Source organism: Cibotium barometz, chromosome 21 (assembly GCF_041138505.1).
Source record: "Cibotium barometz isolate CiBa-2024 chromosome 21, ASM4113850v1, whole genome shotgun sequence".
Classification (NCBI taxonomy): domain Eukaryota; kingdom Viridiplantae; phylum Streptophyta; class Polypodiopsida; order Cyatheales; family Cibotiaceae; genus Cibotium; species Cibotium barometz.
The window spans coordinates 18,493,352-18,511,578 of record NC_141066.1 but is presented as its reverse complement, the minus strand read 5'-3'; the positions used below and the strand labels follow the sequence as shown (position 1 = coordinate 18,511,578).

Below are 18,227 nucleotides of genomic sequence, written 5' to 3'. Positions count from 1 at the left end.
ACCCTTCCACCGCACAGCCGGGCCACAGGATTCGAATGCTAGAGTTCGAGGGTACTCTAGTAGGAACAGCAGGGCACTAGCAGTCTCAGGGCCTCCCTCCTCAATTTCTCTCTGATTTCTAGAAGAGGCTTTGGGACAGTTTTCGACGGCGTTCTATGGTAGCTGGCACATCGAAGCTTGGTGGTTGCCATAGGAAGTAGGTCAGTCTCTTCGAGGTGTGGCCATCTCCAAGAGTCTCAACGTCATTGCCTTTGGGATTGCCCGAAGGCTCAGTAGGTTTGGCAGCGGATTCTCAACATTTTCACTATGGACCAGGCCCCCTCCCGCATAGTGACTTGGGACAGTTGCTTCAGCCACTGAGGCCAAGGCCACCATGGCATATGAGGAGGGTGGGGGACTTGCCCTGCATGTCTCTCATCTCCGTGTTTCTGTAGTGCCAGTTCCAGCTCCATCCACTGATCATTGCACGGCACATTTGGAGAGCTCATGTAGCGAGGCCATCGAGGGCACCCTCACCCCACCAGCGGAGTCCATCCGGAGCATCTGGCTTGATATCATTCATACCGTCCATGGATAGTGGGGAAAGCTACAGGGTGGCTCTAACCGTATGCAAAAGCGTCGTGAGGCCTTACTGAGGATTTAGCGTCACGGTCCCTTTCTCATTGACACAAGTGATGAGCCCACTTGGCACTATAGATTGCCAGTGTGGTTGTTCCCCCCTCCCCCCATTGTATGAGATAGCCTTTTCCTCCCAGAGCTACCAGCCAGAGGAGAAGAGCATACTTCCCGCCCTTTTTTTTCTGTTTCGTGACTCTCGATCCCCCGTGTGGAGCTGAGTTTGTACTTTAGCCATTACGGCTGTGTTTTTCTCATAACTAAAAGAAGGATCTCTTTCTTGGAAAAAAAAAGGGAAAAAAATATAGATGAACAAAAGAACAGAAGCAAAAACATTGCATTCTTACATTCTGAGCAAACGTCTTATGAAACAACCCTTCAGCAAAATATCATACCTCTGCTGGTTGTCATCAAATAGCACCTTCCTTGCAATTACTTTTTCAAGTTCTATATCATCTCCATGCTTCAGTTTCTGGTGATTTTCTAATCTCAATACCTCGATGTCTTTCCCAACACCATCATGGAAAACTGTTTTTTCAAACCTTGCCAGTATAGGAGACCCAAGTGAACCAAATTCTAGACTTTCTGCTAAGAACCCATTGTTGTTATTAGCATAAGGATGAGCCATGGCCGTAGAAGACTTTGGCATGTATGTATCTCCAATATGTAGCTTGTTCTCATCATGTTTAGAGTCTACGACCGTCAACGGCCTGAACTCTGAAGCTTGTGAGTTAAATCCCCACGTACTTCCCCCATTGGCAGCACTAGTTGTTGCTGGATAGCTAGACAGTCTCTCTTCTTGGTGTGTCCTCCATCCTCTTTCTACTGAATTTCTTTCAAAACTACTACTTTTCTCTGGACGTGTGTTGAACTTACTTGCACTGAAGCATCCATCATGTCTAGCCCGCCCATTAGAATACCTTGATGCAGAAGCATTGGCATCATCTTGATTTACTGTGACATTTCTTTCTAAAAACTTTGCTACATTAGTACTACCTCTGCTGCCGCACATCAGTGGGGTGTCCATATATGAGCAAGATTTCTGCAAAGAAAACAGATTGCTTCAGACAAACAACTAAGTTTATACGTACATATATAGGTATATATAGATTCATTCATACATATATACTATATAGATTAATTCATACATACATACATACCAACATCCCTACATAACATATATACATATGTGTAGCTGAGAACTTTATTGGGGTGTAAATACAGTAAATGTTCACATACATAGGTACATACCAAATTAGGGAGATACGTTCCCGTTCCGCGACGGAACTTAGGCCCTTCCTGCCGGAACATTCCATTGGTGGGCAGCACAAATGCATTCTGTAAGCTCAACCCTTGAAGTAATGGATCTAGATACTGCCCGTGACTCTGAGCAAAAACTTGCATGAACATGTTGATATCTCCATTTGTAGGTCTCCCAGGACCTTCAGAAGCATAATGTTCAAACATACACCGTGATGGAAACATGAGGGCTGATGTGAACATCAATGGTCCATAAAAGTGAGAGGCAACCATCAGGCGGCAAGATTGCAAATTGAATAAGTACCTCTCAAAATCCCCTGTAAGAATGCCTTGTTCACGTGAACTACTTATATGCATGGCAGATTGCTGATCTACCATGGAATTCATGGTTGACACACTGTCCTCTGAACCATGAATCATACGGGGGTGATGATAACATGTAGAGGGCACTGCTACAGAGGCATCAGCTTGCCCCAACCCTCCTCGAAAGCCATCTTGCCCATTCTCATAGCTTGCCAGGTCTCCAGCATTTTCTAAGTTTTCCCTGCTATTTATTGTCACCTCACTTACAAAAGGCATGGATTCAGCAGTTTGCTTTGACACTCCATTAGTGCTGCCAAAATCTGTCTTGTCTGGCCTCCCACTTGCTGTTTTAGAAGCTTCACATACCAGAGGAAATGCACTCCTACCTCTGCTTGCAACACCTTTCTTAACATCCTCTCTTATGATGGAACTTTGATGACTGTTAACATTGCCGGATTCACTGCCACAGTTTGCAGCTTCTTGCGAATCTTTGGTCACATCTGCCATGACAGGAATCACCACATCGACTAAACTTGGAGCAGGCGCATTAGGCTGATACCCATTGCAATGCTTTTTTGTGTTATGAAAAATTTCATCCAGCTTCTCTGCAAGTTGCTCAGGCGAACCACAGAACAGCTTTCCCATTTGTTTCGCTCCGTATGCAAAAGCACTACGTATCCTAAAAAAGTTGCCTAAAAACAAAACCAGAGGAATTACAAAGCATAAGATAATGATGGCTGTCTGTGACTAGAAAACTCAAACAACCTTGAAGGATGGACTTAATACAAAGACTTAATATGGTGGCAATGCTATGCAAATACACTCAAAAATATATGTGCACAGACACAAAAACATACATACATATACATGTACATATATGTAAACATATACATAAGTATATGCATGTGTATGAATGATACCTCTGTTTACGCTGCGTCCAAGGTTGTTATTAACTCTCAATGGATCCACCACATTCATATTCTTTGAGCTGAAAATTCTCCCTTGGAAATCTTGACCTCCTACAGGTGTAACTCCATATACTTGGCTGCATTTGAACAAGAATTCTTGGCTGAGCAGAAGCTCATCCCCATTGTTTTGCAGTGGCTCAGCTGAAACAAACATAAAGGATGTGTTATTTCATTGAGAAAGCATGGTTTCTCTTTTTTTTTTCTTTAATGTGATTTCTTTATTTGGTTGGGACATAAGAGCACAATGTTAAGGACATGTGAACACAGTGCGTGGGTAAGGACACAAAGACAATGTGCGGGTAAGGACACGTGAGGACAATGTGCAGGTTAGTACCTAATCACTGCAATAATCACATACCAGCCATATCCTGTAGCGCTGAAAGACGAATAGGGCCCCATAAACTTAGACAGAAATGCTCCCAGTCAAACTGGCTAAAGAATCGGAGAAATTTATATAAGACCTGTTCAATTTTGAGATTTAATCAAAATTTTAAAAAATATATATTGTAATCTCTCTCAAAATAAAACATGAACTGAAAGAACATCAAGCACTTGCCTCAAAGGGACCACGGAGTGAAGCATGAAACAGATTGACAATGTAAAGAACGAGTATTTCCAGAGCATATGTAGAAATGAGCCCATGATGGGCTCCTAAAATGCGACTTTCATAATAACACCAAGCTTTCACAAGTATTATACTTCGCTTGAACAGATGGTCTCTACCTATTAGTCGATCCACCTGTAATATTGTTGTTTAGTGGTACCCTAATCTCTCTCTCTCTCTCTCTCTCTCTCTCTCTCTCTCTCTCTCTCGGGATGGGTTTATACATCGACCGCGGTACATGGATGTATACATGCCACACAGTTCTCGCGTTGCTATTGCACAGCTACGAGTCTCATCACATCAGCTAGAAATAGAGGCTGGGAGAGCGGCACGGGTTCCCAGAGCTGAGCGGATATGCAGATTGTGCCGCGAGGAGGTGGAGACTGAGGATCACTTTGTATGTAGATGTAGAGCCCACCAGGGGGTCAGAGATAGATATGCAGGATTGTTTGAGGAGCACTCTTCACTACATCAGTTGATGGAGGCCTCGGACCAGCGACAGCTTGACAGACTACTACTAGAGCTTCATAGTTCTCGAGAGAGACTCCTCCAGACACCCGCTCCCACTAGGGGTGGGAGACAATCCCAGCTCACAGATTTCTTCCAGAGAGCTATGCCAGTGCCAGCTGATGTACCACGTGGGGTGACCGCACAGAGAGCAGAGGAATTGAGAGCCAGGAGGAGACCTAGACAGACTGGACATAGAGCACCCCGACTCCGTCACCGAGAGGTAGCAGCTATCCGAATGAGACACCAGATGGAGACACAGGAGAGGGTATCTCGCTTTCATTCAGACTCAAGGTACATGTTCACGCCATTCACAGCCTCCGCATTGGCGATGTATGATATCTTATATCCCTCTTATGGCACTGGATGGAGTTAGACATAGATCTGCATAGCATGCTTGTACTACCCCTTCAGCATATAGAGATGCATCTTGCCTTAGCACTCCATCCACATCCCCACCCCCCCTTATATTGTTTGTATATGGGCTCCACCGATCCATGATGATTCACAGTTGTATCCAAACACATGCACACTTTTTCTTTTCTTTCTTTTCTTTCGATGACCGGAAGAACACAGTTGTATTATTTTTTTGTCTCATAGGCCGACTTTGGCCTCTCGTAGACGTTAATATATCTTTCTTTCTTTCTTTCTTTCTTTCTCTCTCTCCATTAGGAGCTCCTAGTACCTTACTTTTCCTTATAGTTGTTGTTTCAGTTTCAGTTAGTTGTTTTAGCTTTTCTTACACAGACATTGTATCAAATCCACCAATTGTTGTAACCTTTTTGGTCTCATAGGTCATTTTGGCCTTTTGAGGACGTTAATATATCATTTCATTTCTCTCTCTCTCTCTCTCTCTCTCTCTCTCTCTCTCTCTCTCGATATGGCAAGCTCCCACCACGGCCAAGAGATGCTACTTTAGCTTATGTAGCTAGTTTCTTACAGTTTTTCTATTATTTTCCAGGGTTCAGTATTTATCATGGATGCATCGTACTATCTTGTGGTCTCATAGACCCTCGGGGTCTTTTGAAGGGGTCTTTCTTTCTCTCTCTACGAGTTTCACAGGGTGGATTTATTGTGAGCCCTGGCTATCTTCAGAGGCATGTGTCACATGCCATGCTGATCACCATTGGCCAGCTGAGAATATCATACCACCCTGTATGGATTGAGTCCAGTAGAGCAGATCACATCCCTTGGGAGGCACGGATATGCAAGGTATGCATAACAGAACAGAGGAGCAATACATGTTCAGATGCTCATCTTACCATGAGATTCACGGGAGATTTCATTCTCTCTTTCAACTTTCAGGAAAAATTCGACCCTCTCACGGGTTATGCATTATGAGGACCAAAGATGCTTGGGTCTGTACCTATTGAAGCTTCGCTGGCTGCTACCAAGAGACCATGCTTAGACACCTAGGGAGCCAAAGCCAGTGAAATGCCTCCCAGACATCCATTACAGACCTTGGGCTCTGTGAGATGCCTCCACAGAGCTCGAGGGATCATACAAGTCATAAGACTACAAAGCACTCATTCGTGGGATCCTTTGGCCATAATGCCCATGCACCCATAGCATCACTAGTGAGAAAGCGCAATCCCTCCTGACAGCCAGACGCCCCTGCCTCCGGGAGTCCGGCCTTCCATCCGCCAGCTGCAAATCAGTACATGCTCTGCTGCAGTGGAGAGGCATGCCATTGCAGCTCTACACTCAATTATGGAGGAGGGGTACTATCATTGGAAGAGGATACATGGAACACATCCCCCAAGTATCTCTGGCCTTCTTGCTCTGGGGTTTTCAGTACCAAATGTACATGGGAGGCCTGAATAGAATGCGGGTCTTCTGCTCGTTTAATTTTCAGTACTTTTGTTTCCATGTTCACAGTGTACTGGAGCTTTTGTAACACATGTCGGTCTCATAGATCCATTGGGACTTTTGTAGACGTTAATAAAATCTTTCTTTCTTTCTCTACACAAAGCTTTTTCTCCTCTTGTTACTTTTTTGTTTCCATGTTACTAAGGCCATACATAAACTATGGCATGGCAAGGCTAAGGACCACAAGGATGGACTTGCTGAGCACATTGCTCATGTGATAATCTGGCACCCTTGCTAGCCAATATGTTTAACAAGGCGTTTGCCAAGGTTTTCCCAAGGCTACATGCCTATAAAAGCAATGTACTACCAATGAGGTGATAGCTCAAGTGGTGAAGGTGTTTGCCTAGGACCAAGAGGTCCTGGGTTCAAAACCCCCCTTGGTGCTTCCTTGGCGGCATCGCCTACAGGCAGATAATTAAGCGCCTATGTGTGGGCGCCTATACAGGCGGTGAAAAATCGGTAACTATGGGGAGGATCTTGGGCATAAGGCCAATCCGAAAACAAAGGAAAAAAAAGCAATGTACTTGGTGAAGGTTATCATATCACTAGTTGTGCAATCACACTCTCTCTACAGTTTGCTTCTCTCTCTCACGCGCGCGCACCCGAGAGGAGTTACCTTGGATCGGGCCTCCGCTTTCCAACATGCCTGACACCCCCAGCCCCCCGGACGTCGGCCACAATCCCCTCATCAACTCCAGATCCAAGATATGCTCCATCGCAATCGAGCTACCTTTCCACGTGATGTAGCTAAGAGAGACCTCTCGGCTATACTCATTAGCCCCATGCTTGATATTTTGAAGAGTGGTATAGCATCTATTGGGGGCTGATCCTCCTCTCATGTTTCATGTTTCATGTTCCATGTTTCATGCTCTTGGTATTCCATTATGAGATTTCCATGGACGGTCGTAACCACTGTGGTTAACATGACCTTTCGCGCGGCTACCACATTACTTTTGTAATCCATCTTTTTTGTAACCGCGCTAAGCGCCAATTGTAAATGAGACAAGGGATGACCAAGCTTACGACTTGTGTAATGCCGGTCATAAGGAACTAATGTACATAGAGCTAGTTAAACTAGGAAGACTAGTTTGGGGCCCCCATTTGTAATTGGATGGCCAACCATTGTAAAAAATGAGCTCATGTATATAAGACATTTTATGGAATATGAAAAAGGACAATCCCATTTGTCTCAATTGAGTTTTAACTTCTCTCTCTCTCTCACTCTCTTGAGCTTATGGTAGTTTGCTTGCTTGTGATGCTTGCATGCTTATGATTGTTGGTGTATGTGAATAGGAATGGTGTTGCTCTCCCTTCTCATTGCTCTCCACCTTGTCTTGTTTGCATACGATTGGCATGAGGTAGAGGTAGAGCTCTCCATAGCTCCTTCCCTCTTGCTCCTACCTAGCTTACTTGGATCTCTCTTTGGGTGACACAAAGAGAGTGTTGAGTGAGCCCCTAGTGGCCTCACATTGGGGAGTTAACCCTCATAGGGTTGGCCAAGTGCAAATCACCGGATTCGACCCTTGCAACAAGCACTTTCTTCTTCTCTCTTGTGTTTATGAGGTAGCATTTTAAACCATTAATATCTTTGGCGCCGTTGTCGGGGATTAGCATTGGGCTTAGGGTCCTCTACTCGATTCATTAGCAAGAGCTTGATTTTGCCCGGTTGGAATGCAAATCCACAGGTTGGTTGATTAACATTGTTTGTTTTGTGGGAGATTACCCAGAGACTGGATCGTTGATTGAGCATCTGAGCATTCGAGTCTTCACCGAGAGTGGGGAAGAAGCAAGCAAGTGCTCCTAATTACCCTCAACATTCAAGCAATTTTCAATTTCTGTGTTTTTCATCATGTTTGAGGCTAGCTCTAGCTTCTTGTAAAAACAAAAACATCAAAAGACTCTGGGAAGGTGCCTGAATCAGCTGCTGATTGGAGAGGTTCCAAGCGAAATTCCATTCTGCCAAGCATCTTTGAGAGTTGGGGCTTGAAGAATAACAGCTTACACAACTTGATCATTGTATCCAATCCGGAAACATTCGATCAATGTTGTAAAAAAGCAGTACATTTAGATGACAACTTGCTGGAAGATGATCATGCTACGAGGTGTTCCTCATCTAAACCAAGTGAAGTAATGACAAAAGAAAGATTGATCTCGGAATTGTCATTCCTTGAATTCTATGCAGCCTTGCTTAAAAGCTTTCAATCGACATCTCTAAGAGAGGACGAGCTCCTTCAAAAACAACCATTCTTAATGCCTCTACAAGTGAGAAACGAAATGCCTTGTGTTAACTGCAATCACTATGACCATCCCAATCCCCGTTGCGCATATAAGGCACATGTTTTGCTGTACTGCATATATTGTAAATCCTTCGATCATCAGTGCCATGGTCTCCCTAGAGACTCTCGAGTCTCGCCCTACAGTCCTCCCAGTAGCTAGCCATGGTATAGTCGAGTATGCATCTGGTTCACGAGGCAGGGAGTCACGATGGATTGCCTCCCACCACTCCCGTATGACCCGGACTCCCCATTCATTAGACTCTCTCAGGATGACAGGAACCAGGTGATCAAATATGATTTATTGGGAATATACATATGATACCTGGATCACAACACATGAGCTACTCTAACACAAACGGCAATACTACATGGAAACTTTTATGAGGCTTACAGAGGATGGTTTCATACTGAGGGCCAGATATCTTGACATATACATGTCACATACCATGCGGATTGCAATGGGGCCAATTGCGGGTGTCATCATACAGCTTGAGGATAGAGATAGGGAGAGCCATGCAGATACCTCGTGAGGAGAGGATATGCACTATGTGCCAGCGGAGGTCGAGTCAAAGGAGGACTTCATATGCAGGTGCACCATATATTATGAGATTCAAGGGAGGTTCCATTGTCTCTTCAGAGAGGGGTTTGGACCCTTATCTAGGATCATGGATTATCCATATCAGTGGTGCATAGGCCTCTTCCTATTAGAGCTTCATTGCCATAGAGACTCATTGATTAGGGGGTCGAGACCCTGTGGGAGACATCCACCCCGGCCCTAGGCAACCATCACTCAGTTCGTCCGACGACGAGACCAGCCATGGATGACATACCCACAGCCTCATCAAGCCACACATTCTCGGGTGCCCGACCTCCCGCCAGACCCCACTCTAGTGTGACCCTAGATCGGGCCATGGCACTACAACAAGCCCGGCGTCCCAAACTTCTTGGACCTCCCCAACGACATATACATCAGCCCTAGCCTGAGGAGATCTTGGAGAGGCACAGAGCCACCTTTCCACACCCAACGGACCTGCAGAGCCTTCTACAGGCTAACCCCATGCTTGATATTCTCGATGGCCCCCTCCTCTTACCGGGGGTTAGTTCCATAGGTTGTATGATGATGATAGTCCCATTTTGTATCATATGGCTCAGATTTGACATTCCCAGCTCATAGCTCATCTTTATTTTCTTTTGTACCATGATGAGATTACATAGACACTATTGTATCACTTTCTTTCTCATAGACCCATTGGCTTGCTCTTTCTTTCCATTGAATGGAGCAATTAGTCACACTAATTATTGTGGGTCAAGGGCCCATAGTGATTCCTTGGCTTACTTCCATTGATGTACCCATTGGTCTCTACGCCATTGAGGGTTTCAATCCTTACAAACCCTTGTGGAATGATTTATGTGATTTTGAAGGGTCCCATACCCTGAAGTTTCAACTTTTTCCTTTATTTCTCCCCATTCCAAACGGAAGCACTAAGTTGCCTTCCTTGAGCTCTTTGTCCCTGATGTTTTGGTTGAACCATTTTTTTGTCAGAGCTTTCTACCATTAAACCATGCATAGTCTCTTCCAATTTCTTGAGGTCAATCAGTCACTGAGTCATAGCATTCTGAGTCAATCTCTCACTGATTGCGATCCTCAAGCTTGGTAGTATATATTCCATAGGCATTACAACATCAACCCCATAGGGCTGCTGGGTATTTCAGAGTCTTTTGTGTCCTGTATGTCTGTAACTATCTGTATGTGTTTGTATAGGTGTGAACACCCCATGTATGTGTAAGTGTGCCTATATGTGTGTGAACACCCTCTTATTTGGATAAGATAAGTGTGTGCCATGTGTCATGTCCCCATATGTGAGTGTGATTTGTGCGAGTCAAAAGATAAGGTTTGAAACCTATAAAAGCATGTACTTGGTGTACTTCAAATCATATCAAGCAATCCAATACTCATTGTGTCGTGCCAATACTCTCTTGAGAATAGTTTCTCTCTCTCCCTCTCTCTCTCCCTCTCTCTCTCTCTCTCTCAGCCATGGAGAGATTTCACTCACCATAGCCTTCTGCTCTGTAACCCTAGCAGGCTCAACCAACATTTGGTATCAAAGCCTATACCATCTACTGCTACCTGCTAAACCTTGCGCTGGCTCTGCTGTGGTCGACCACATGCCCATTGAGCCACATACCATCAACGTCAGCATCTCGTATCAACTGCAGCCGCCTCTGCTCCCACCTTCAACACCGCCTCCACCGCGACCAGCTGTTGCTATGCGACTTCAGCCTGGCCTTCCCGGGTGCTCCCGCTTTTCGGCCTGCTTCCTCCCTGCAGCGTCCAGTTCTCGGCCTGCATCCACTCTTCCGCCCTCACCTTCGTGCTTCCTGCCTTCTGCTTAGTTGTTCGCCTCTGCTCATCCAGACAACCTGTGTCCTCCTCGACGCCCTCAGCTGTCCGCCTCTGTTCTCTCTCTTGTGCCTCCATCTCGCACTGCTGGTCGTGCTGCTCCATCATACGCTGCCAACCTTTGCACTGGCTGTCCACGACTTCTTCCAAGCCATGTAGCCTTGGTACTAAGGCTAACTAAGCCTTATAAGGCTTACTTCAGCCTTAATAAAAGGTTTTCGGCAACTGTGCTGACACTTTCAATGTCATCAAATCGACTTCAATGAAAAAATTCTATAGAATATAGTGCCTGCAGAAGTAAAAATTGACCTGATAAATATTTGGGACTTTTTTGCATTATCACTTCTACATCAAAATTAAAGTCTGCAGCAAGCCAAACATTTGGGGATTTCTCAAAAATCAGAGAACTGAGCTCGAATTGAGGCTCAACCAAGAATTAGGCATTTTCTGATTCTAGGGTGAAACCATCAAATTAAAGCCTTGCATATGCTTTAAATTTGGGAGTTTCTCAAAAATTAGCTTCCCTCTATCTAATTGAAGCTCCTGCTTCAATAATATTTTGGGCCTTTCTGTAAAATTGAGCCATTAGCATTCAATTGAAGCCTCTATAGCCGTGAAAATTGTTGGGCATGGGGGGCATGGGGGAAACTCTGCAACCCCCCCCCCCACACACACACACACACACACAGCTTGAACAAAAAAACGTGAGTGAGAAAGAAAGAAAGTTGTATTAATGTCTTCAAAAGGCCAAAATGACCTATGAGACCAAAAGGTTACATCATATGAGAGAGAGAGAGAGAGTGTTGGAAATGTACTTAATAATAATAATGTGAAAGTACAAAGTACGATATAAAAGACCTAAGCCTAGAAGTCCAACACACTAGAGTGTGTTCCGGGAAAAAACCCTGTCTAATCAAGGTAAAAAGTGCCCGTGGATAGATCCTATTCACACTAGAGACTTCCCGAGAGTGTAGCTAACAAACCCCCTTGAAGTGAATGATGTGAATGTAAACAAGGTGTAGTAGACTACCTTGGTAGAGGTTGTATGTTTAAAAGCTTTGTGAAAAGCTTCAAACTTCTCTCTAGAAAGAGGTTTTGTAAATCCATCTACCACATTGGCCTGTGTAGGCACATAAGTCAAGTCAATATCTCCAACGTGGAGCCTCTCCCTGACATAAGGGTAATGTACCTCGATATGCTTTGTGCGATCATGAAATATGAGATTTTGAGCAACAGCCAAAGCACTCTAATTAACACTGTAGATGGTGGTGGAAGATGGCTGTCTAATACCAAGATTGGCTAATAGATGGTGGTAGAAGACGGCTGTCTAATACCAAGATCGGCTAATAGATGTCATAGCCAAACACATTCCGCAGTAGCTGTAAAAACTGCCCTATATTCAGCTTCATAGCTAGAAGTGGCCACTGTAGGCTGCCTCTTGCTGAGCAACGAAATTCATGAACCACCAAGAAGACAACAGTTTCCACTGGCAGACACTCACGTGTCATAGCATCCTGCCCAATCATTGTCAATAAAAGCAATCAAGCACAATGTAGACAAGCTGCCATAAAACAGCACAAAGTCAATAGTGCCTTTAAGGTAACGAAAGATATGCTTACATGCTTGCCAATGCTGGAGTGCTACAGCTATGCACTCAACTGTGAAACAGCAAACTAAACATCCAGACATGTGCTGGATAAATAAGGCATCCCACAGCCTACTGATAAGTGGCAGCATCGAATGGCTCACCAACATCATCAAGTGAAAGTTTTAAACCTGGTTCCATACGAGTAGAAACAAGTTTACAATCTGTCATTTGGAAACACTCAATGAGCTGCTCAATGTATCTCCGCTAAGATAGTAGATGCATGACGAGACACAGAACGAGTACGACCAGGCATAAGAGTAGGCTGTTTGCAATCACGCAAACTGTCAATCAGCCAACAAGGTACATTCCCGGTCTCATGAATAGCTACGTGTTCATTGTCCAATGCATCACCCAAGGTCTCCTGATCAACATGTGGCACATCACGACCAATTTGAGTAGTGTTAGGTGGCTGAATTGCAGGAATTTCAGCACCATGTGATGGCTATAAACAAGCCAAAGCCGGCTCTACATCATCAATATGTGACCCAAATAAAGGCAACAATGTATCAAAGACATCTTCTAGTCCAATTGATGGCTGTTTTTGACATGAAAGCATTGGCTGAGATGCAAAGTCATCAAAGATAACATCACAAGACACAATGATTTTGCCTGTAGCATGCTAAATACTAATAGTGATTAATGTGGGAATAAACAAGTGCTAGGTGGTACAGTTTGGTATCAGAGCTGGTTCAGCTGCAGCCAGACAGCCTCCACGCGCAGTTGCCGCCACTGCCTCAAAGCCAGGCGTCGCCCCAGAGCCAACTACTGCCCGCTGCTGCCTGTCTAGAGCCAGCCGCCGCCAGAAATCTGGGCGGCACTAGTGCACAGCCAACCACCGCCGCCGGTCGTCAGCCCACGGCCGCCAATACCAGCAGCGTTTCTTCCCAGTGAGCCGCCGCCAACCAGCTAGTCTCCCACAACGCCTCCTCTATCCGACTGCCGCTTGCGCACGCCTCCTCTGCCCGGCTCCTACCGCCACCTGCGCTCAATTCCGCCTGTCCAACTGGTTTCTACGCCGCCTCGGCCTACTCTGTGAGGGCCTTAGCTCTTTGTCCGCCCACATCTCCAGCTCCATCTTGTTCCTGTTCTCCACTCTCAAGCTCAACCTTGTCTACTTGAGGGAAAGAGGGGAGATACAAATCAGCTCACAAAAGCATTTTGTTCACAAAGGTACATAAATTTGGGGCTTTCTTTTCCATACATTTTTTTGTCAAATTCAAGGACTTAGTGCTGCATATTTGGGGATTCTTGTTTGTAAGGGGAGTTTTTCAAAGGTGGAAGCATCCATAGTTCTTGTGCACTATTCCCGGAGTCGTGTTAGCTCATTCAAGTATACACCCTATTCTTGATATACTTCCGCGATCGCACCTTCAATCTTGTCATATCCAGGTGCCTTGTGCCTTGTGTGCACACTCCTGAAAATCTCTTTTTCTCGTATTTTTCCAAGATCTCACGTCGAGAGAGGGGGGGGGGGGGGGGGGTGCAAGCAAAGGAGACACTCTTCGATGTAGTGTCTTGGCTTGTGGCAGTAGTGACACTTTCCTTTCTTCTTCTTGGTGTCAACCTGTGAGTGACGAGTCCACCTTGCCTTTGTCCTTGGAGAAGTAGGCTTTGTCTCCTTTGCTTGCATCACCCCTAGATCTGTTCTTCCTTGTCTGCTCCTCTTAGATAAGTAATCCAACCAACTCCTCGAAGGATATAGGATTGCCGCCTTCTCTCATAGAGAGATTCAGAGAAGTATGGAAACTCTGATAGGACTCAGGTAAGGAGTTAAGTATGGTGGTGGACCAATTTCCTGTTATCAGCCACCTCATCTATATTCAGCAGCTGTTCTTTAAGGTCTGTTACCTTGGTAAGATGATCTGAAAGGAATCACCTTCGTTCATGGTCAAGTCGTCCAGCTCCCGCAACAGGTACATGACTCGTGCTTCATTACGAGACTAGAACATGGTCTCGAGGACCACCCACACAGCCCTTGTAGAGCTGCAGGATCGGATGTGAGGTACAATTGAGCGCTTGACTGAAAGAGTAATCATGGCCATTGCTTGAGCATCATGGCCATCCAACCGTCTTTGGTCTTCAATGTATCCAGGAGGCCGTGTTGTAATGCCTCACTCTTGGCTCTGCACGGGGGCACTGTGCACAGGCAGAGCAAGGGCTACAGTGGGTAACACTTAGCTCTGCGTGGGGGAACTATGCACAAGCAATGCAAAGGCGACGACTAGGCACTACAGCTTGTTCGAGCAAAGCAAGCGCAATTGGCATGGAGCATGTGAGCCGGACAGAGGACGACAGAGCAACCCAGCTCTAATACCAAATGTTGGGTAAGCCCCAAGTGAGAGAGAGCTCACGATCTCAACGTCCTCAGAGATGACAAAGAGAAAAGACGACACACATCAACACACATGCACACAAAGTTGGTTAAGAAGCGCACATAATCCATGCTTGATTAATCTTTAATATTTTACCTAATTTCACCATGTACATATAGTAAGTGTTCACACTAAATGCCAAGTGTCACTAATACTGTAAGTGTGAGTACTAAAGTTTCTAACCCCTTTATTGCTACACTAAAAGTGTGTGCATCCCAAGCACTTCTTCCTAACCCCCTAACACATTTACCACTACTAAATGTGCATACCTCTCACACCCCCATGCATAACATGGAGAGAGCACTCCAACTGCAGTGGACCAGACAGCCGAGGCCCACTTGGCCAAGGCGATTCTACACATGGCAACTTCCAAATATGAGAGATCGCAATTGCTCCACCACATGCTGTTGATGTAGAGAGTCATATGAGGTCACAGATGCAGGGGCCACACACACACACCTCCCTTTTACTAGATAGAGGACATGCACCAAAGATAGCAACACCATTCTAGGGCTTTTTTGTAACTTTGCTTCTCATATGACTATTTTGTTCAGGTAGTTAGTTCGTTTATTTTTTTTCCATCATACAAGCAGTTCATGGATTCATTGTAACACAATCTATCTCATAGACTTTCTCTCTCTCTCTCTCTCTCTCTCTCTCTCTCTCTCTCTCTCTCACGCACGTCCCACCACATCCACCTTCTTCACAGGAGACATGGTGGTGAAGGCTATATGCAAGCTTCAGAACAGTCGATCACAAGATCACAAGGGGCTTATGGCTGAACACCTCTCTTATGCACGCGGCACCTTGGCACCCCTCCTAGCCCATATGTTTAATAGGGCCCCTTAGAGGGCTTTCCCCTCTCACCTAGTCATCACACATTATTGCACCTATCCATAAGGCGGGAGGCCCCATGGATCCTAATAACTACATAACCATCATAATCGGCCATACCTTGGCAAAGCTCTATGGATCTATACTTGAGTCTGAGGAGCTCAGCACACTGGCAAAGACAGAGGGATACAGAGCACTAGGGCAGGCAAGATTCAGGAGGACCTTCTCCATGCTGGATCACAAATTCACGCTTCGGGCTATCATCAAGCAAGCCAAGGCAGATGGCCGCCGATTATATTGTTGCTTTGTGGACTTCCGCTGTCATGTGCAAGAATTGCCATGGACATTCTCAGAAGCTAATCCAGAAGGGGCAGCCAGAAAAAGATCAGTTAGAACCAAAATTTAGGAGCATAAGGTGTAGAAGAGGCTAGTGTGGACTTGGAGCAAGGAATGGAGGACATGAAGAGGATGTTGTCGGCTGCATGAAGGATGACGTCGGTTGTACCAGAGGACAAGGCGGCTGAAAGCGCATCATTACATGGGATTATGACCAGCCGGCGCTGCATTTATGATAAGATAAGCCAGTTGGCCAGCACTCCAATGCTCCAAAGGGCCTATAAAAGGCACAAAGTGCTCATTGTTATGACCATTCAACTCCTTATGAGTTAGGTCCAAGTTTAGGACAGATTTTGGTGTATTCCACCTTTTATGTAAGGCAGCCTATGGCTGTAGATTAGGGTACCTTTTCGTACCATATGAATATACTGAATTTCCAGCTCTCTCTCTCTCTCTACTCTCCCTTTTGTCTGCGTTTTGCATCAGCATGTTCTCAGTAGTGTTTAGGGCTGAAAAAAGAACCCCAAAGCTTCCGCATGTTACATTGGTATCAGAGCATCAGGCTCAACAAAGCTAAATACAATTCAGTCCCATATGATGGTGTACAGGTCCAAGGTACAGGAAAGTACACGGGTACGAAGCCCAAGGCAAGGAACACAGGATCGAGAAGAGCTCCCAAGAGGCTTGTTGGTGGTGTTCCACAAAGCCATAGGGGATGGCAGTCCTATGAGCCCGATAGGTTCTCCGGCAACGGTCCCAAGGGAGGATTATCCTCCAAGGGGTGATGTGAGAGTGCTAGACTCATTTCTCAGGAATGAAGACCAAGACAGTGTTCAGAGTCAGGGCAGGAAGGGATTGGGGACTGGATGGAACAGATGCGTAGATCTTATTCAGAGTCAGAGTGGTTTTGGAGACCGGGCCGGGTTTTTAGAGAAAAGGGTTGCCAGGGATGGATGGATGACAGACGGACTTCGGGAAAAGAATGGGATGATGACAGTCATCCAAGAATAGGTCATCAAGTTTAGCAGAGGGAAATGTCATGTGCAAGAATTGCCATGGACATTCTCAGAAGCTAATCCAGAAGGGGCAACCAGAAAAAGATCCATTAGAACCAGAATTTAGGAGCATAAGGTGCAGAAGAGGCTAGCGTGGACTTGGAGCAAGGCATGGAGGACATGAAGAGGATGTTGTCGGCTGCAAGAAGGGACTGTCGGCTACATGAAGGATGACGTCGGCTGTACCAGAGGACAAGGCGGCTGAAAGCGCATCATTACATGGGATTATGACCACTCGGCGCTGCATTTATGATAAGATAAGCCAGTCGGCTGGCCGACCAGCAGTCGGCCAGCACTCCAATGCTCCAAAGGGCCTATAAAAAGGCACAAAGTGCCTCATTGTTATGACCATTCAACTCCTTATGAGTTGGGTCCAAGTTTAGGACAGATTTTGGTGTATTCCACCTTTTATGTAAGGCAGCCTATGGCTGTAGATTAGGGTACCTTTTGTACCATATGAATATATGGAATTTCCAGCTATCTCTCTCTCTCTCTCTCTCTCTCTCTCCCCTTCTGTCTGCGTTTTGCATCAGCATGTTCTCAGTAGTGTTTAGGGCTGAAAGAAGACCCCCAGAGCTTCCGCGTGTTACATCCGCAAAGCTTTTGATATAGTGCCTTGGGCCCGCCTCCTACAACGCTTACACCATCTTGGGGTCCTGTCTAACACGATATGGGCTATCATTGCCTTATATGAGTCAGTTATTGGCAGGATGCCCACTATCTCCAACCCTGTTTGGACTTAACATAGATGAGATCATACTTCATTGACAGAAACGGGGGGCGGAGGAGCTTTTCTATGAGGTCTTCTTGTTTCCATCCTTTTATATGCTAATGATATTGTACTCAGTGCAGATTCTAAGGAGGGGCTACAAAAGCACATGGATATATATGCTAATGATATTGTACTCAGTGCAGATTCTAAGGAGGGGCTACAAAAGCACATGGATATATATACCATCATAAGGCCAGATGAATCTGAACTTACGAATAATTTTAAAAGAAAGAAGAGAATCACTAAAAACAAACAAATCAAAATAGAAAAGCTTAATATAGAACACCCAAGAAGAAATAATAATAATAACTTGCAAAACTAGACAGATACATAACTACATCACACACACCCATGCCAATGAGGTGATTGCTCAAGTGGTGAAGGTGTTTGCCTAGGACCAATAGGTC

At 45.3% G+C, this 18,227-nt stretch overlaps 1 protein-coding gene across 3 annotated transcripts in view; it reads right to left on the bottom strand.

The window, feature by feature from the left end:
- The window catches only part of LOC147626918 (uncharacterized), a 113,330-nt gene that overhangs the window by 16,191 nt on the left and 78,912 nt on the right, over positions 1-18,227 (bottom strand). For all 3 annotated transcript variants that reach the window (XM_086815471.1, XM_086815472.1, XM_086815470.1), the window contains 5 exons: positions 3,703-3,885; positions 3,505-3,607; positions 3,099-3,287; positions 1,867-2,870; positions 1,011-1,657 (listed from right to left, as the gene is read on the bottom strand). In XM_086815471.1, the coding sequence (XP_086671597.1) occupies positions 1,011-1,657; positions 1,867-2,870; positions 3,099-3,287; positions 3,505-3,607; positions 3,703-3,885 (2,126 nt within the window). The remainder of the gene's footprint in view (positions 1-1,010; positions 1,658-1,866; positions 2,871-3,098; positions 3,288-3,504; positions 3,608-3,702; positions 3,886-18,227) is intronic.